The sequence below is a fragment of the Phascolarctos cinereus genome, unplaced genomic scaffold (genome assembly GCF_003287225.1).
Source record: "Phascolarctos cinereus isolate Bilbo 61053 unplaced genomic scaffold, phaCin_HiC Scaffold_5;HRSCAF=322, whole genome shotgun sequence".
NCBI classification, from domain to species: Eukaryota; Metazoa; Chordata; class Mammalia; order Diprotodontia; family Phascolarctidae; genus Phascolarctos; species Phascolarctos cinereus.
Genome location: NW_027555958.1, coordinates 94,392,405 through 94,412,943, shown reverse-complemented (window position 1 = coordinate 94,412,943; position 20,539 = coordinate 94,392,405). Strand labels below are relative to the sequence as shown.

At 39.4% G+C, this 20,539-nt stretch overlaps 1 protein-coding gene across 5 annotated transcripts in view; it reads left to right on the top strand.

Annotated features, from left to right (window-relative positions):
- Positions 1-20,539, top strand: part of ZDHHC14 (zDHHC palmitoyltransferase 14) — a 313,260-nt gene that overhangs the window by 244,402 nt on the left and 48,319 nt on the right. For 4 of the 5 annotated variants that reach the window (XM_020986675.2, XM_020986676.2, XM_020986677.2 and 1 more), the window contains exon 4: positions 19,328-19,465. The exons of the other annotated variant lie outside the window; for it this stretch is intronic. In XM_020986675.2, coding sequence (XP_020842334.1) covers positions 19,328-19,465 — 138 coding nt within the window. The remainder of the gene's footprint in view (positions 1-19,327; positions 19,466-20,539) is intronic. 5 annotated transcript variants of the gene reach the window in all.

Genomic DNA, 20,539 nt, shown 5'->3' with positions numbered 1-20,539 from the left:
CCTATCTGACATTTCATGACCCCATTTGAATTTTCTTGGCAAAGGACTGGAGTGGTTTGCCATTTCCTTTTCCAGTTCATTTTACAGATGAGGAAACTGAGGCAGACGGTGACATGTCCAGGGTCACAGGGTCTGAGACTTGATTTGAATTCAGGTCTTCCTCACTCCAGGCCCAGTGCTCTATCCATTGTGCCATCTACCTGTTCATTAGCTGTATATGTGTATACATACTCATATACCTGTGTTCTCATAAGTGTAGGGAATTGCTGGTACTGACCCCCTCCCCTCTCCACCTTTCACTGAGGAATATCAGCAAACATGAATTGGTTTATGTCTTAGAGTCTTAGGGAGGTGCCTGGAGCATTAAGAGGTTAAATGACTTACCCATCCGTGGTCACACAGTGTATGTCAGAAGTAAGATTTGAACCTAGGTTTTCCTAACTCTAGTTTCATGTAGAGATTTAGAGAAGTCTTTTAAAGCCAGGATTCTTGACCTAGGGTCCATTTACTTTAAAAAAAAACAACAAGAACAACTTAGTAATTGTATTTCAAGATAACTGGTTTCATTTGTTGTCCTATATATTTCATTTCATGCCTTTAAAAACGTTCCGAAAAGGGGCTCATTGGCTTCACCAACCATTAACTTATCATTACAATCTTGTGAAGTAGGGAAGGTAGATATTACTATCTCCATTTTATAGATGAATAAACTGAGCCCAGGGGAATTAAGGAAATTGCATAAGGTCACGTAGCATGTCAGTGGCAAAGCTGGGACCAGAGTCTAGTTCTACCATCTTCTATTCCAGGATTCTTCCTACGCACCTCAGTGAATTTGCGTTATTCATTCAAAGTACCATAGACTTATGGGCTCAGGGCCTGGGGTGAACTCAGCTGAGCATAGAAGTTTGTGAGCTACTAAACACTTGGAAACAACTTGAAAACCTGGTGTACATACACACACACACACACACACACACACACACACACACAAACTTGCTGTGCTCTGCTGCTGCTTCCGGATGCTAATGTTTACCACCATCAGCTTCCTTTTCAATAAGAAACCATTAATTTAGACTAAATGTCATATGGTAGTTGTTTTGGTTTGGTTTGGTTTGAAAAGTCCATCCAGAAGCTTTTATCCTGGGGTGGTTAATAAGATTTTTGAAGACTAAAGTTAAATGTATCTTGAAGTATTTCAGACTGGTATATTTTTTTTCAATTATAAAGAGGGGTTTTTGGTTTGGTTTTTTTTTTTTTACCATGTCCTAGTAATTGTGCATGGTATGGTCAAGCTGGGAGGGGTCAGGGAAAGAGACTAATCAGCTTCATTTGCTGATTTTTCTCACAAAAAATATTGTGAAGATAAAAAAGTACAAGGTATAAGAAAGTATTTTGAAAATTAGAAAAAGGACTCTTTCTATAGAAAATATTTGTATTCTTCTGAAATCATAAAACCAAGTCATCCATGCCAATTTTGAATTTAGCAAATGATTTCTTGGTAGCCCTATATATGAGCTCCATGAAACAAGTGGAAATGATAAGATAGAAGAAATCTGAGAAGTAATTTAACTTCATTTTCTTCATCTGTAAAGGAACTGGACCAAATGACCCTCAAAGAGAGACAACATATTGAAAGAGGAACTAACATTTGTCATGGTTATTTTTAAGGGTTTTTTTTCTTTTATAACTATATGAAAAGAAATCCACCTCCTTCCTCTGACACATGCTAGTTACTGTATGACCTGTATGAAAGTCACTTAACATCTTGGTACTCTAGGCCTCTCTCCAAGACTATAGTTGCAGAAGGTGCCAACTTGAATTGGTAGGAGGGAGTTTCTTCACCAGGAAGTTCCCTGTGCCAATGAAATCATATCTCTAGTCTTTATTCCTTATACCTTGAGAAAAGCAATATGATTGCCACATAAGATTTGAAAGGAAATGAGATAAAGGCAACTCTTTGGCAGAGACCTGGAGCAGGGTGGGAAGAATGTAACATTGTTTGGTTCAGGCTTCCATTTTGCTGAACTCCAATGGAATCAGAGAATCCAGAATGATGGAGAAAGCTTGCAGTTCAAGGGAAAGAACATTGGCTCAAAAGTCAGAGGTTTGTCAGTCAGTAAGTCAGTCAGGAAACATTTATTAAGCTCACAACTGATGTATGACCTTGGGAAAATCACTTAACCTCCTCTTAGATCCCTTCCAGCTCAATTCTATGCCATCTGGCTACAGACTGAATCCAAATACACACATTGCACATCTGTGATTTCATCAGTATGAGAGAACTCCCTTCATGGATGACAGATTCAACCCATCTATGACTTAGTATTCGTCATAGGGAATTGTCCAAAGCACATCAATGCAATCCTGCATTTGGAGGATTTAGAATTCAGATCTTTAAAAATCATGTAGTCCAGTGGTTCTCAAGCTTTTTGGTCTTAGAAACCTTTTTTTATGCTTAAAAGTTATTCAGGACCCCAAAGAGCTTTTGTTTATATGGGTTATATTTATTGATATTTAATAACAATATTATTAATAATGATAGCTAACGTATATAGCACTTATTCTGTTGTTCAGTCGTTTTTCAGTTGTATCTTTATTTATTCTGTTGTTCAGTCGTTTTTCAGTTGTATCTGACTTGTAGTGACCCCATTTGGGGTTTTCTTGGCAAAGATACTGAAGTGGTTTGCCATTTCCTTCTCCAGCTCCTTTTACAGATGAGGAAACTGAGGCAAACAGGGTTAAGTGACTGGCCTAAGGTCACACAGCTAGAAAGTGTCTGAGGCCAAATTCGAACTCACAAAGAAGAGTCTTCCTGACTCCAGGCCCAGCAGTCTATCTACTGTGCCACCTAGCTGCAAAAAGGATGATTGTTAAAAAAAAAATCCTTCATTGAGGAGTTATATCCTTTTCTAGAATATTGTTGAAATCTCCTTTCAGCCACTTACGTGTGTACACGTTGTCTTCCACTGTGAACTCCAAGCTACTTGAGGGAAGGGACCATTTCATTTATGTCTTTGTATGCTTAACACCTAGTACAGTGCATGGCACATAGCACACACTTAGTAAATGCATGTTGCTTGATTAATTGATATTTAATAGAAAGAATCTTTCAAATTCTATTAAAAGAATTTTTTTTAAAACTAAGCACTTTCTAAAGAAACAAACCCAACATTTTCTTTAATAAAGTTTCAAGTAACTGTAGTATCCAAGTCCCACTGAAGTTTTATGTGGTACATTTCCCATCGCTTTCTGTTGAAAAGTAGCCAGAGTAACATTATATCTTACAATGTTTTCTTGGCTTTGGTGAGCCTGAGTTAACTTTCCAATCATATCCTAATGGAGTGGCTATTTGTTTATTGCATGACAAAAGTGATCATTTGTACCACCAAATGGCATGTCTGTGCAAAACCATTGCCTACTAGTTCTTGATGTATGGTTTGGGTTTTTTCAGTCCGATGAACTAGAAAAATTGCCATTTCTTCATCTTTGATCATGCTGAAACTTCACTGTAAGACAGGAAGTTTACCATATGGTTTTGTGAGGCTCTCTTGTAATATAATGCTTCAGTCATGTTCAAATAACTAAGTAGTTTTCAACCCCCTTCTGCCCAAACATGGCACTCCCAATAGCTCTCAATATCACAAGTGTCCATCACAGCATTTCATCTTCACTGTTTTCTAAAATGTGCCACAGATTTCTCTGTAGCCTAAAAGGGAAATATTCTTGAAAAATGTATTTCTTCCAAAACCTACATTGATTTTTAATGTCAACTGTTGCTGTAGTTACCAGAAACTATGTCTAGAGTATGATAAAACCTCAGATCAGCTTTCTGGAGCCCCAAAGAATTCAGACTGATTGAGGAATTCCCAGGGAGACATCTATTGCAGTGAAGGAACAGCCACAGCAACCAAGAAGACATTTGAGAAGAGCTGAAGGCATGGAGGTTACAAGTGACATGTTGTGATTAGTGGTCTCCTTGGCAAAAGGAAAGGAGTGCTGTGAGTGGCCGAAAAGGTTTATCTAAGGTCAGCCTTTCTGTAGTATCAGGGAAGTCCATGCATAACCTGTCTATTCTGAGAGAAAAGAAAAAGTGTGAAAAAAGAGAAAAGTTGTCCATGAGTGTGAGAGGTTAGAAACAGCACAGCAGTAGCAGAGGCAAGTGGAAGGAGGGCAGCAGAAGTGGCTATGATGGCAGTGGCCAGAGTCAAAAGACAGAAGATGGAATTTCTCTGCCATCTGTGCAGAGAAGAAAACTGTTAAGTGTCTGGATAATTCACTTATCCAGAATGACCCATTCTCTAATGAGTCTGGATAAGAGAAATTTGGAAGGAAGGTGATAGAATAATTGTCTGATTAATTTCACCTCCCTTCCTCCTGAAAAAAAAAATCTGTCCCTGTTTTTTAGGAAAGTTTTTGTCAAAGGGCTAATACCTCTAGATTATGCATATCCTTTGGAGAAGCCAAAGACTTCAGTGGGGGAGTGTCAGGTTTAAGATCATAGGAACAGAGAATCATAGACAACCTCAGTCTTCCAAGTCCAAATAAACCATACAACAGCTAAAGAAGGAAACAGCCAAGTTTATGAGTACTCATATTTTCACTGGTCATTTACCTCCTGTAATGTTTAATTGCCCTGGTTCCATACTGCTAGAAACAGAAAAGACAACTAGGAATTTTTACCAGTCACTCACTCAGAAACATTCAACAAAAACACCCATTGCCTGCTCCCTCCTCCTCCATTTTCCTCTGGAAGCTATAAGGGGCCACAGACAACTGTTACACATGGATGGGACCTAGGACACAAATAGGATAATTATGATGATACCGACTTGTTTACACTAAAAATATAGTCCTATTTATATAGTGCCTCACCACACTGCTGCAGAATGACCTTGGCCAATCTAGTAACACCAGCAGGTAAATAAATACTGTCCACACACACAGCTGCCCTGCTACCTTTTAGATATAACACCTACATGCTACTCTCTCTACAGTGGAAGTATTCTCATCAATGAGCCATTTTTCTCTGTCTCCCTTCTTTAAAAAAAAGTTAGGTATGGGCTCTGTATCTGTCTCTATTTTTTTCCTCTGTCTTTCTCCTCCTCTCTTGGCCTTTCTGTCTGTTTCTGTATCTTGTTTACTCTTTCCCTTTCCTACATACCTTCCTATCCCCTTACTATCTGTGTGACTCTGGACAAGTCACTTTAACCTCTGTTTGATTCAGTTTCCTCAGTTGTAAAATGTAAATAATAATAGTACCTATCTTGCAGGGCTATATTGGATTGTAATGATCATTATTTCCCATTCTACATGATCACAAAGCACCCCTTTAATAATTTGTTCTAGAGTTTTGTCAGGAATTGAAGTGAAAGTCACCATTCTATAATTTGAAAAATTCACCTTGCCTGTTTTGTAAATGTTTGCCTGTTTTTTTTGTACTGGTTTTTTTTCCCCCCAAAGCTCCCTAATGGTGAGGTCAGCACGTATCTTTGCAGATCCTTTAGGTGTCCTGTAATTTTTCTGTAGCCAGAATCATGTATCTTCCTACCATGGCCAGAGCTATAACTAGGAGTTCTTTCATCTGGAGGAAGATGCACGCATGTGCATGCACACGCAGGCGCGCGCACACACACACACACACACACACACACACACGTTGAAGTTTTCAGTGGTGTCAGGAAAATGAGCCAGAAAATCCTTCAGAAAGTATAGCCTATCCCTCTGCGGGGATTGGAAACATGAGGATGAGCCCTAGAATAATGGTGCCAAAATAGTATGACCCTAGAATTAGGAACTGAGGGCCAGGTCATAGAGGAAGATCATGCATTTTGGCATAGGCCAGCAGAAGACCACTGAGCATGGGGATGAATCATGTCTTGGAACTCCCTGGGGAAGGAAGTACACCTTCATCAGAAAGGAAGCAAATCTACTCCCCAAATATCACCCTAGGCAAAGCCCTAATAGCCCTGCCTTAGTTATGGTCTGGTCTTCATTTCTCAAAACCCAGTGTTACAGGATTTCAATCTACAACAGGATAGAGGAGAGCCCAGTCCCAGAGCAGTAGAAACCATGGAATGCTGACTAGCCCTCTGACTTCTGTTTTGGTTGGTGTGGTTTGGTTTGGTTTGGTTTTTTTAAATAAATACAGGTCTACATGTTAGACCATAGTGACTCAGTGGAATGCTATTATGCTTTACAGCATAAACAATACCTATCTGCAGATGTTTAAAAAGCAAGGCTTCCCCACCCCTACCCCGCATTAGTTATGACCCTGAGGTGTCTCTGTAAGAACAATTGCAAGGGATTCTTTTTATAGTTTTTAAAACATTGTTCCTTTCCAGGAGTATCTAATTGTGTACCATAATAAAGATACAATTAACTCTGACTCCTGGAAAAATGGGTTTAGTCAAAGTAGCCATGTTTCTCACTTTGCATCATTTTACCTTGGGCCATTCTCCATCTCTAGGTCGTGGTTGGCTTCTCCTGAGGTGGAGTGCTTTGGAAAACCATGCCCCTCATAATGGGGAAATAACAGTAGAGAAGATTGCCTACCCTGCCTCCTCTCAGGACTTCACAATCAGGAGATGTTGAAAGAATAAACAAGAAAATGTATTAAATCATTTTGACTTCCTTAGAAAAGAGACCTGTTTCATAAGATTGTGTTATACTTGCTGCTTTTTCCAAAAGTGGATTTGCCCTGACAATAAGAGATTTAGAGGTGAAAGGAACCTCAGAAGTCAGTTACCTCTTTTTTTTTTTATAGATGAAGATAGCATCTTCCTTCATAGGTCTTTTGTAGTTAAGTTGGGTATTTATAATAGTCAAAATGGCTTAGTCACTCAGAAATAAATGTTCTTGAACTTTCCAACTTCAAGTCCAACATTCGATCCCCTATGCCACCTAGCTGCTAAATTTTTCCTGTGACAATACTAGAATTGGCTGGTTCTCTATTCTACTCTGGCCTTTTAGAGATGGGATCTCAGCTTAGTCTTCACCAAACAAAAAAAAATTTGGGAAATAATCTCATGAAACTCCTCTGTTTTCCTATTTAAAACATTTCAAAGAAAGTGCTCGCTATGGCTCAGGGGAGTCAAATCATCACCTTCCTTGATGTCATGGTCCTCTTTGAGAAAGAAGGACAAACAACTATCTGTGAGTAGTAGTAGTTGCCCCACTGGGGACCCAACTGACCATTTCCAGTTGGGCAACACAGCTCCTCCCTCCCTTCCTTCTTTCTTTTCTTCCTTCTCTCCCTCCCTCCCTCCTTTCTTTCTTTACCTCTCCCTCTGTCCACATATGGAATCATACCCTTATCTGTGGGTGGGTGTTCTGCCCAAAGAAATATAAATTTTGATCGCTGAAATTTCGCATGATATTTTGGGGTTTATAGTTTAAATTTCTTTTTTTCTTTTTGGATCATTCCTTTAACCTAAATCACTCTGGCTTTCATTGATTGGCCCACAATAGGCCCCAGTCCAAGCCTCACCTAGTCATCATCCGGACTCTGTTGGCTCAGAGTGTGTGTAAATAGCAGTTGTTTCTTTTTTGGCCAGAAACCCTGAGGGTCTTCACCTCCCAGATCGATTTTTTTTTTGACTAGGTAAAGGAGGCCATTATTTGCTTCTTTTCTTACCTAACCTTTATTACTGAATGGATCTTGCCTCAGTCAAACCGAGTCCTGGGAAAGACCTTAGCTTAAAAGGGCAAGGTCTCCCACTGCCTCTGGGGTAATCTCTAGTCATCTTGATCTATATCTTACCTCTGGACCCAGAAGATGGCTCCTGAGGAAAAAGTGAGGGTGGTGACGTTGCACAGTCCTCCCTTGCTTAAATCCAATTCACTTGCAAGTCAACCCACCTACATTCCTAGACAGATACCAAAAGAAGTTATCTTCTTTTATAATATTTGAAATTCTATTTCCAATATTGAGCCCGAAGCCTGAAACTTGTTTTGTCAAAGGTGGTGTTACTGTTGTTATCCTCACTTCCATGTCTACCTTTGAATCTTAGATCCAAGAGATCTGCAACAGCATGAATCCCTTTATGTTCAGGAATTGCAGTGATCAAAGAGTACAGATTCTTTTTTTTAATGTAAAAAATCTTCCTATTTCACAGCTTTGAGAAGGGGGGAAGTCTGGGTCACTTTATGAACATCTCTTCAAACATTTTATTAATCTTTTTTTTTTTAAAAATCAAAACTTCTTCAGTTTTTTTCAATTTCTAGAAAATAAAAAAGCAAATTCTCAGGGGGAAAGAGAGAGGAAGTTCCCAATCAAAGAAGTTTTCCCTTTTTTCTTGAGCATTTACATTTTCTGGTAATTTACAGACATACATATAAATTAAACATAAACCCCCTTACTGTTCCTGTTTCCCTCTTTTAAAATATTTAATTATGTAGCATGAGTTTTCATCTCCTTATGGTTTTCAAGAGTTTTTCCACTTTAAGTGATCCATATTGTAATTTTACTTATTCTAGGCAATCTCAGGTTCTTAATGGCTTTTAATACATTTAGATTTTTTTTTTTTTGGTTAGGCAATGGGGTTAAGTGACTTGTCTGGGGTCACACAGCTAGTAAGTGTCAAGTCCAGATTTGAACTCAGGTACTCCTTACTCCAGGGCCAGTGCTGCTTCTACATTTTAGATATTTTAATACACTTGTTCCTTGCTTCTCCAATTTGCTAATGATGCCATCTTTTATATCTAAGTAAAATATCCATTTGGAACTCCATATGTAGTTTAAAATGTTTACTAAACCTAAATTCTGCCAGGCTACTTTACAGTTTTCCCAGCAATTTTTGTCAAATAGACCCTAGATGAGGCAGCTAAGTGGCGCAGTGGATAGAGCACCAGCCCTGGAGTCAGGAGAACTGAGTTCAAATACAGCCTCAGAAACTTGACACTAGCAGTATAACTCCATTGTCCAGCAAACAAATAAACAAAAACAAATAGGCCCCAGATGGGGTCTTTGGGTTTATTAAGCATTAGACTACTAGGTTCCTGTAAATTTTAAACAATACAAAATAATTTCTCTAATCTTTTCCTCCACTTTTCAAATAATATGAAATCATTTTGATGAATACTGCTTTGTAGTATAGTTTGAAATGTTACCACTAAAACCCTTTCCTTCCTATATATTTTCATTATTTCCCTTGAGATTCTTGAACTTTTGTTCCTTCGGGTGAATTTTATTATTTTTTCCTAACTCAAAAATAATCCTTTGTTAATTTCATTTATATGGAGCTGAATAAGTAAATCAGTTGAGATAGCACTATCATTTCTATTATATAGGCTTAGCATACCCACAAGCAATTAATATGTTTCCAGTTATTGAGGTCTGTGTTTATTTTCTTTAACAGTGTTCTGAAGTTGTATTTATCTCTCTGACTGCTCCTCCTACGTCTCCGTTTCTGGTTGTTGTTCAGTCATTTTGATGTGTGCGACTCTTTGTGACCCTGCATAGGGCTTCTAGGCAAAGGTACTGGAAGTGGTTTGCCATTTCCTTCTCCAGTGGATTAAGGCAAACACAGGTCAGTTAAGTGACTTGCCCAGGGTCACACAGGTAGTAAGTGTCTAAGGCTGGATTTTAACTCAGGTCTTCCTGAGTCCAGGCCCAGCACCCTGTTCACCAAGACATCTAACTGCCTTCTTTGCCAGACTACCCTGCCTATCACATGCCCTATCTGTGGGTCTTCCCTAGAGCCGTCCTGAGTCCACATCTCTTTTCACTTCTGTCCTCCATGATCTCATGAGCTTTCATGGTTGTTTTTATCATCTCTATACATATGGCTGACAGATCTATGTGTCCCTCAGCTTCTGTCTTTCTCCTGAGTTTCAGTCTCTAATATCAACTGTCTATTGAATATTTAAAAATGGATATCCCAGAGACAGCTCAAATCAAACACGTTGAAAATAAAACTCATTATCTTTCTCCCTAACTCACCAAAATTTTGCTCAAATGTACCACCTTCTTCCAGTATCCTAGATTTGTAACCTTAGCTCCTTTCTTTCCCTCCTCACATATAGCTAAACAGTTGTTAAATTTTGTCATTTCTCCCTCCACAGCATCTTTTAATCTGTGCCACCTTCTCTGTATTCACAAACAACTGTCACCTTAGTTCAGGACCTCATCACCTTTCGCCAAGACTGTTGAAATGGTCACCTGATTGATCTCCCTGCCTCAAGTCTCTCTCCATTCCAATCAAGCCTCTACACAAATGCCACGATGACTTTCCTTAAGCACCCATCCAACCATGTCACTCTCATAGCCAGTAAACTCCAGTGGCTTCCTATTGCATCTAGAATGAAATTTAGACTCTTCAGTTAAGGTTTTAAAATCTTTCATGACCCAGTCCCAACCTTCCTTGCCAATCTTAGTTTATATTAATCTCATTCCCATATTCTATAATTCAGCCAAATTGACCTTCTTTCTGTTTCTCATACATAATACTCTATCTCCTATCTTCAGGAATTTATATAGCTGTCCTCCATGCCTGGAAGGCCCTTCTTCATAACCTCTCCTCAAAGCATCCCTTTGTTTCTTCAAGAGACAATCTAATCAGGGGCAGCTAGGTGACTGCAGTGGATAGAGCACAGGCCCTGAAGTCGGGAGGACCTGAGTTCAAATCTGACCTCAGACCAAACACTTAACACTTACTAGCAGTGTGACCCCTGGGCAAGTCACTTAACCCCAATTGCTTAAAAAAAAAAACAAGAGACAGTCTAATCACCATCTTAGATATGAAGTTTTCCTTCCTCTCCTCAACTGCTATTTGGGTTTTCTAGGATGGCCACAAAAGATCTCTTTGTTTACCAATAAGAACAGCTGAATGAGATCATTTCTACATCCCTATATTCCTAGCTGAGAAAGAGTAGTAGTCTTCAATTTGTCAGGCAACTTGATGATACAGCAGAGATAGCGCCAGGACAGGGGTCAAGAAGATTCATCTTCCTGAGTTCAAATCCAGCCTCAGACACTTACTAGCTGTGTGACCCTGGGCAAGTCACTAATCCTGTTTGCCTCAGTTTCCTCATCTGTAAAGTGAACTGGAGAAGTAATGGCAAACTACTCCAATATCTTTGCCAAGAAAACCCCAAGTGGGGTCACGAAGAGTCAAAAATGACCAAACAACTTCATTTTGTGCAGTCAGGTTGCTGTCAGCCAAGAAGGAGCATCTAATAAGAGAAGGTCCTTAAAAATGCATTCCTTTCATCTTGTCTTGTAGAGAGTTGCGCATTTGTTACCAATTGCAAAGGCAACACTAGTTTTTTTTTAAATAATAAATTTTAAATGTTTTTGGTTAACAAAAGTTGATTTTATTTCTCCATCTCCTCTACTATTGAAAAAGCTAAATTCTTGTAATACATATCCTTAATTTTTTAAGTATGCCATACTCCATCATGACTGTCTTATTCCCATTCAACTATAATTTTTGCCATTCAGTTATTCTTCCTATTCTGTTAGGAAACCACAGTATTGTAGGTTTCTAGTTTAACAGTAATAGCACTTTTGAATTAAAAAAAACAAAACAACCCAACACCTTTCTTCTTCCCCCATAGAAATTATCCTTAATAGGTTGTTAAAGCAAGGGTGAATCAAATGAAGGCATTTTATTAGTAACAATAAGACTTCACAAGCTAAATTTCCTTCCTTGGTGGTAGGTGTTTTCCACTTTTGATTCATTTAAAAAGCTAGGTCACTTGAGTATAACTCCAGAGGCTAAGGAATACACTGGCTAGAGCACCTGGCCTTGAATCAGGAAGACCTGAGTTCAAATCCTTTCTCAGGCATTTTTATTGGTGTAGCCCTGGACATGTCACTTAACCTCTACCTCAGTTTCCTCAACTGTAAAGTGGGAAAGAATAGCTCAAACAATCCATTTCAGATCCATCAACTATATCTTCACAGGGCAGTTAGGTGGGACAGTGGATAGAGCACTGGCCCTGGATTCATGAGGACCTGAGTTCAAATCCGGCCTCAGACACATAACACTTACTAGCTGTGTGACCTTGAGCAAGTCACTTAACCCCACTGTCTAGCCAAAAACAAAAAACCATTATCTTCCAACCCAGGTTGCTTGACCCTAACTTTCTGTACCATGCTCACTTCTGTGTACCCAGTGGATGGATTTCCCATGTACCTTAACCCATCTTGTAAATGTTATTTCTGCTCATCCCTGTTCTGGATTTCATTTCTTCCCATTTCCTCTAATACCAACATAGCCTCCATCCTCAGACTGTACCTTTCAGGTGCTTCATTGGAAAGTAATTTCATCTGGCCAACTTCTTACAAATCTATACTATATCTACCCAGGATCTTCATGAAGGGGTCAGTAGCCATCTTGTTCTGCTGGTTGTGATAGTCAAAGGCCACCACTTTCTGTAGGAAAAATGTGGGGTCTTCTTTGGTCCCTCTCATCTCTACCTCCTGGCTTCCCTGACTTCCTTGAAATCTTAGATAAAATCACATCTTCTACAAGAAGCCTTTCCCAATCCCCTTTAATGCTAGTGTCTTCCCTCTTTTGATTATCTCCAATTCATCCTGTCCATATGTTGCCTGTACATAGTAGTTTGCATGTTGTCTCATTAGACATTAGTCCCATTAGACTGTAAGCTTCTTTAGGGCAGCGACTGTCTTTTGCCTTTCTTTGTTTTCTCAGCTCTTAGCATAGGACCCTAACACAGAGTAGACACATAATGTTTATTGAATGACTGTTCTTTAGGCCTACCTAGCTCTGACTTGTATATGCAGCTTTTGTGGGGTAGGAACTGTCATTAAGTAAAAACCTCAATGGCAATGATTTATGTCCTTCCGCTTTTGTTTTCTCCCATGCTCTCAAAAAAATTTTTTTAAGAGCGTCACAGAGCATGTGCACAAGTCACCTGCATTCTTGGCCCAAATCTGAACATTTCTTGGTCAAAAGAACTGCTATCTTCACTGTGATATCATGATTGAAAACAGCCCACTTCTGGGTCCAGGAGGTTGTTGGCAGGGTGAATGGGATGGCATGAGGGGGCTTTGACAGCTCCCTATATGCTGAAAGCACAGTAAGAATAATGAGGGCCAACTGTTGGTTATTACCACCTCCAGCATTAGCTACTCAGACTGACAGAAAGAGGTTAGCATCCCACCTTCAAATGCTAAATATGGGGAACCAGTTCTGAGCACATCTGACCTCGGTGGAACACTCCTGCTTCTTGTCTTGAGATCATATAGCATAAGATCACAGTTAAAGTAGAAACTCACAGATGGTCTAGTTCAATCCCACAAAATGGAAGCTAGATGTGGTTATGCCACCTATAATCCAATCTATTGAGGAGGCTGAAGCTGGCAGATCTCTTGGACTCAGTAGTTGTAAGCTACAGTACACTTATCAATAGGGTGAACCCTCAGCAATGGGTGAGCTTCCAGGTTACCTAAAGAGGGAGTGAACTGGCCCAGATCAAAAACAAAAAGCAAGTCAAAGCTCTCAAGTTGATCAGTAAACCTCTTCACTCTAGCCTGAGTGAGATGAGGAGACCCAGTCTTTGAAGAAAAATGCAAAAGTTTAGAAAATGAGCCTTTATTAAGATAAAGTGATTTACCCAAAATCTGTAATTACACATCGTCAACTTCCAGATCCACTTTTCTCTTCTTCACATCACTCTATCTCTACTATTGCCATATTGTGCAGTTCCTTGTGTTTCCAAGGACCTTCAGTTTGCAAGGGAAGTAGGGAACCTAGTGGTTTAACCCAAACACCAGTCTTATCTACTCGGAGCTTAGTTAACCAGCCAACTCTTTTTGTTTCTAGTACTGCAACTATCTCACCACTCATTCACTCATCTGGACTCCTGTGAGTCCAAGCCTGGTATATTGCCGGGCCTTTAAGAGCCTCATATCCTATATTCTGACTCCATAAGAAAATGTTTCTGTACAGCCTAAGCTATATTGGTGGTAATAGAAATGACTGACAGCCAGCCTATCTGGCTTATAACTCATGAAACCTGTCTTTTATAGATTCCCAATAAAAAAAACCAAAACACAAAAATCCTTACCTTCAATATCACCAGCTCATCTTTGTCCCTACCTGGTCTTCCGGCCTACTGACTTACTCGTTCTGGTATTTGGAACTGACCACCTTTCTCTCTCCTGACACTCTACAGCTGGTAGCCACATTGACCTGGAAGCCATTGACTCAGTTGCCAATGCCAAATGTGATGAGTACCACTATGTCTTTAGTGTCATCAAAAGTCATCCTCAACTTCTCCAATACACTGACATTTGTGTCACTAGTTCAGTCCCAAGGCTCTCATCCTCACTCCCCGAGACCAAAACTCTATCAAAACTTGTCAAATGACATCCAGCTGCCTCCCACTCTTCATGCGGCACTGGTATCGTTTTTAAAAATTCTGTCTGTTCATAATTACATGAAGCAACTAGGTGACATAGTGAATAGAGTTCTGGACTTCAAGTCAGGAAGACTTTAATTTAAATCTTAGCTCAGACACTTATTAGCTGTGTGACTATGGGCAAGTCACAACCTCTCTGAGCTTCAATTTCTTCATCTATAAATAGGGATGATAATAGCACAAACTTAAACTGCTCTGAGGTTCAAATGACATATTTAAGTGCTAATAATGGTAACCAACATTAATATGTTATTGTTTAATTATAATTATTACTGTGTCATTAATACCATCATAATCAGAGAACTATACCATTTCCCCACATTGCTGATCTCTTGGGTCAGGTCACCATTTTTTATAGAGCTGGACATCTACACAATGCATCTTCTAACCCTTAACAGCCAGAACAAAAGGAAAGAGCATCCCAGCACCAGTTCAGCCAAGCCCTTTTCATTTTGTAATACCCACCAACACGTCCCAGCGTTTTTTAAACATTGTTTTCCAGTTTCCACTGGATCATGGTGTGGTGATGACATTTTAATTTACTCCCAAGTTTCCAAGAACCTGATCTGCTCAGTCCAGACCCATCTTCACAAGCATCACCCCTTTGTGCAGTGAGAAAAATAATCCATTTTATGAGACAGAAAATAGAATTTCCTGGACACTTGTCAGTCAACAGAAAAGCAAATTGGAGCCCCAGAAAGTGGATGTGGTTCTTTCATGAAAGACTCCCAAGAACTGTGGGTTATTATTGGAGTTTATCAGTCAACCTTGACAGCTCCCTCACAGATATACTAAAGAACCCCTAAGATACAGTAATAGCTGGAAGGGGTAATCGGGTGTTTATTTGTTTGTTTGGCAACTAGGTGGTGTGGTGGATAGAGCACTAGACTTAGAATCAAAAAAGACCTGAGTTCAAATTTGGACTCAGATGCTTACTAGCTATGTGATACTGGCCAAGCCATTAACCTCTAAGTGTTTCAGTTTCTTCATCTTTAAAATAGGGATAATAACATGCCTCCCAAGATGATTATAAGGATCAAATAAGATAATATTTGTAAAGCACTTTGCATACCTCAAAGCATTATTCAAATGCTGGCTATTATTACCAGTCATTATTTATTTGTTACTAGGCATCATCTTAGAGCAGATGAAGCAAATAAAAAGAAAATGAAAGCTAGAGTAGAAAGTGTTGATTAAGCAACAGCATGAAGGAGATAGAAGAGAATGTGCTCAGAGGCACAGACAGAGAAGAGTTAGTCTTGCCAGGGAGCAAGGGTATCATTGAGATGTTGAGGAAGGGAAACGAAGGTGCTCATGGTAGGGAGCCTCAATGTTCTCAATGATGTAATATTTCTAAAGTGCTTAGCACAGTGCTTGGCATGTACAAAGTCCTATAGAAATGCGTATTCCCTTGCCTTCCACTTCAGTGAGGTAGAAGGCCAGGTTATCTGCTGAGAGAGTTAGGTGGGAAATGAGTATGGGGCTCGGGAAGAAGATTTACAATAGGGGCTATGGGGAAGGCAACTTGGGTCAACAGGAGAAAAATCCAGATATTGTCAGGCAGCATAAATTTATAGTACCTCCTGCTGGTGTGGTTTCTTCAGCAACACTCAAGAACAGAAGCAATGAAAACATACCTGAGAGTTAGCCAGAAAGAAGAGTTGACAAGGCAGAAACAACAATAGATTAAGGGGTGAGGGATTCAAGGGCAGAGAAAAGAGATTTATTGAAATTAATACTGTGAATGGAGGGGTAAGATTCCAGGGCAAGGCGGAAGACCTGGAAGGACAGCGGTGAATCAAAGGCCCAAAGATTGTACTAAGTTGAAGATCAGGTGCAGCTGGCAGGGTGTGGCAGCATTTTGGAGATTGCAGTCAGACAGAATTTCAAAGTTCAAGATCTAGAAGTATAGCAGTTTTGAGTGATAGGAATGTCTAACATGTGGGTGACTGAAGCTGGATAGAGGAGTTCATTAGAGTTGAGGAGGTTGATGAACTGTTAAAAGAGTCATCAATGTGATCATTGCCATCAAGAATGGCAGCAGAAAATGGGCTGGAAAGGAAATCGATAAACCAGATATCTAAGATAGGTGGGAGAATATTCTAGAAGGGATTGTCTAGAAGCAGCAAGGATCAAGAGAAAGTGGTATATTAGGATGTCATCAATATGAAATGAGGTGACATTTTTGAGTGAAAGCCAAGCAAAAATGGGGAATTGGGAGGAAGAGGCAAGGAGTATGGTTTCTTCTCCCTATCAGTTGTGGCAATATAAATATTGTAGGGATAGTGGGGAACTGTTGGGGTACAATTAAGGATAGCCTTTAGTAGGAAGTTCCTGTTCAGCCAAGGCTATAGGGAATAGTCAGATAGAGTTGAACATAGATTTGGTTAACTCTTACAACATGGGCTGAAGCTCCTTGGGAAAGTTGTCAGATAGAGGAAATAGAGTTGGAATCTACCCTTTGAGCAGACAGAATGTCTGGTAAAACCACAGTTTCAGAGAACGGAAGATGAAGAATGCTTCCTGCTTTTTGAGAGAGGGGTGATAGACTCAAAAAATGCAGAATGAGAGTCCTTTGGGCACATGGCCAATGAGGGTATTTGCTTTACTTGACTATGGGTATTTGTTATGAAAGTTTACTCTTTTTTTCCCCCTTTTTTGTCCAATTGATGGAGGAGAGTGGGAGAGAGAAAAAAAATGAATGCCTCTGCATTGGTTGGGGAAGGGGGAATTAAATATTTAAAATAGGCTGGTGAGAGAGTACAAGAAGCTACTTGGAGTGCAAGGCATGGCTAGTGGTGGTGCCATTGGCAGTGGGGCTCCTAGGTTTTCTCCTCTTAAGTCTTCATTTTGGTAAGTGTGAGTGATTTCCATGTGTTTGTGTTTATTTAGGCTCCCTAGCCATAGCAAACACCAGAACAGAGTGATGGCGTAAGGGTGACTCCGTGTTTCAGATCTAGCCTAGAGCTACCCATTCATTTGTCTTGGCTAAGCTTTCATCTCCTTTCTCTTACTTTAAGGGGCAGGATGCTTAGTTGGGGTGGGGAGATAGGCCCCAGTTCCTAAAAGGCTTGAAAGAAGGAGCCACCATCATTTCAGAGAGTAGCAAAGAACATGGCATCCTCAAAGGAAAACCAGTATTAGTTAATGACATGAGGCAAAAATAGTATAACAGGAAAAAGTTTATAATGATGAAGAATTTGTTTACAATAAATTTGTCGTTCCAGAAGGCACCATGAAAGGGGCAGAGGAGGGTGAGGTCTGGAGAACTATAAGGTTGAGCCAGATAAAGTTCAATAGACAGGCAAATGGAAAGTTGTCAGGGAAATGGGGCTTTCACCAAGAGCAGTGGGTTTTGATACCAGTGATTAGGGGAGCAAAAGGTTAGGAGGCCATTGGAGGGACTTGGTACCCACAGGGCAAAATTGTTTGGTTCATACTCAGTTTTCCCGGGAAGGCTCTAGTCATTCTAATGATTGCCATGATCCAAATATCCCCACAGGCATTCCAGCTAATATTGTATGTATAGATAAAGGTATTACATGTAAAATAATATATATGACCCTTTGTAGGATCCTGCTATAAAATAGTGAGACTGGTTAACCTGTGGCTCATGACATTAGCTATTTCTTTATAGTGACGACTCACATAGATGTATATAATGTATGTGAATATATTTATTTATTTATATGAAAATAAAATGGGGTACTGAACTTGGAAAAGAACCAAAAAAAAGAGATGTCATATGCTTAACGTTTTTCTTCCCCACCCACAGTGCAGGCTTCCGAAATGTGAGTGGGTGTGTTGCAATATCACTTTGAATAGATCAGCTGAATAGTAGAGAAAAGAAAAACACTGTGTCATTACTTGCAGAGGAAAAAATAAATCATAAATGCATCAAAGATTTCATTTTAAATTGTCATGGTGACAAGAAAGCTCACACTTACTTTTAAAAACCCAAGAAAGGCTCCCAGGGATAGGGAGCAGATTAAGGTCCTAGAGACTTATATTTTGAAGACAACCATTCACCATTGATCAAGAAGAAACATTTTTACACTTAATCCTGGCTAGGCTCCATTGTCCAGGTCCCAGGAGTTCTGTTCACCCCAGCTTACTGGCCACTCCCGCCCAGATCTCCATAGATCCCTCTTCCAGGTGCCCCAAACCACTTGGCCACTCCCAAATCCCTCCCACAGTCCATCTTGTCTCGTTAAGATGCTTAGATTCTTATAATCTAGCCAATGCCTCGTTAACTTTTAGACTCCTTAAGAGTATGCCTAATATGGCAGATGTTCTAATAAACCTTGTCTTTGGCTGGGAAAAAAAAAAGAAGAAACATTTTTTGGGAAGGACCTACAAAGCTGGGCTAGGGAGAAATTAATGGGATAAGAAAGCAAAGAAGAAGCATATATTGAACACTTTTTTGCCTTCAGACATTGCAGGTATACTATGCCCCAGAATTTCCCTAGTCCTAGTGAAGGATTCCCATGTAAACTACAGTTCTCCATCTATAGGACAGGAATGACATTAAGGGCCCTATGGGAGGGGATACCCACTATAAGATTCTATATCCATTTGAGTATTGTTGATAGAAGATCCTTAAGTGAGAATTAACATATAAAAGCAAAAAAGTCTTATTTTTTCAATCCCAAGTGTGATAAGAAATCCTATTAACATTTCTAAAGTAGCAGTTTAATAAGAAGGCATATCTTTTTTTTTTGAAAGATCATCTCAATCATGCATTTAAATTTAGACAAAAGGGTAATGTTGCTCTTGAAATCTCACGAAGCTAAATACTTCTCTAAAAGGTTAGTTTACAAATGCCTATGGCGTCATCATTTTGGTATATTGTTCAAAGGTTTGGGTTTTTTTTTCCTCAAATAAAGAGACATTTTATTAATTGATTTCCATATTTTTTTTTCTGCCTCTTTCATTTCAGAACGGTTTGATCATCACTGTCCCTGGGTAGGCAACTGTGTGGGGAAAAGAAACTACAGATTTTTTTATATGTTTATTTTATCTCTGTCTTTTCTGACAGTCTTTATATTTGCATTCGTTATCACCCACGTCATTCTTCGTAAGTATGCTGGCAAAATCAGATTATGTATGTAATCATTTGCTTGACTTTGGTTTTCTGATTTATTTAGCTTTGATTTAATATTTTGATCATTCAGGGTTCTCTTTTTCTTCTTTTCCCTTCCTTTAGTTCCCCTTTTCCTCATTTCAAACTGCCCCTCCCTTTTACTTTTCTCACATTTTTTTTTCCTTTCCTTCCCTCCGTCTTCCCCATTGCCCTCCTCAATCCTACCAAGGATGGTTTCCAACTTAGTGACCAATTCAGTCTTTCCTTTACAGAGCTTGGTTCCTTAGGGCCACATACATAATTTTTACCTTCCAAACCACAGAAAGATCAAGTTACTTCAACTTCTTGTGAGTGGTTCTTTTAAGTGATAACCCCACACTTGACTCCAAAGGACCACACTTCAAATGCTGACAATTTAGTTGAGCTAGATTTTGGTGGGAGTTCCCTAAAAACAAGAGTGTATTGTACACGACTGGACTGGGTTTCTTGGGTAATTTAGCTTCTTTCCCTTTCTTTTTATATCTCTTTTCCTTTCAAATGTAGTTTGTTTAGAAATAAGGCTTAACTGACATATTCAGAGAGTTTGTCATAAATAAAAATTTTCAGATGTCAGAGTAGAATATTTGACCCCCCTATTGTCTAGTGAATGATGTGACTGTGAGGAAAACACTCTAAGAGGGTTGGTTGCAATGATTTTGAGCTGATTTTTCTGAGGTTTAGGCATCTATTCTCTCCCTGCTAAACCTGAGACCTCATTCTGAAGATCACTAGGAATTTCTTTTGTCCCTTATTCTTCTCCTTTGCCTTGTCAGATAGTGACGAGAAGGGAGTTAATTGGCTTTGGGCATAAATTTAAGCCTTTAAAGATCCATTAGGGTTCCATTAGCAACATTAAAAGACTAACATTATTTCTTATCCACATTCCTAAAGTGTAACCCACCCATTAGAAGGTATAGAGCATCTTGCTGGCATGCTTCCGGAGGAATCTGAAAATAGGCTTCCTCTTCTTTCATTAGAGCAGCTCTAAAACCTCAAATGGAGTGGCTAATGCCAAAGTTAGGCATCTAA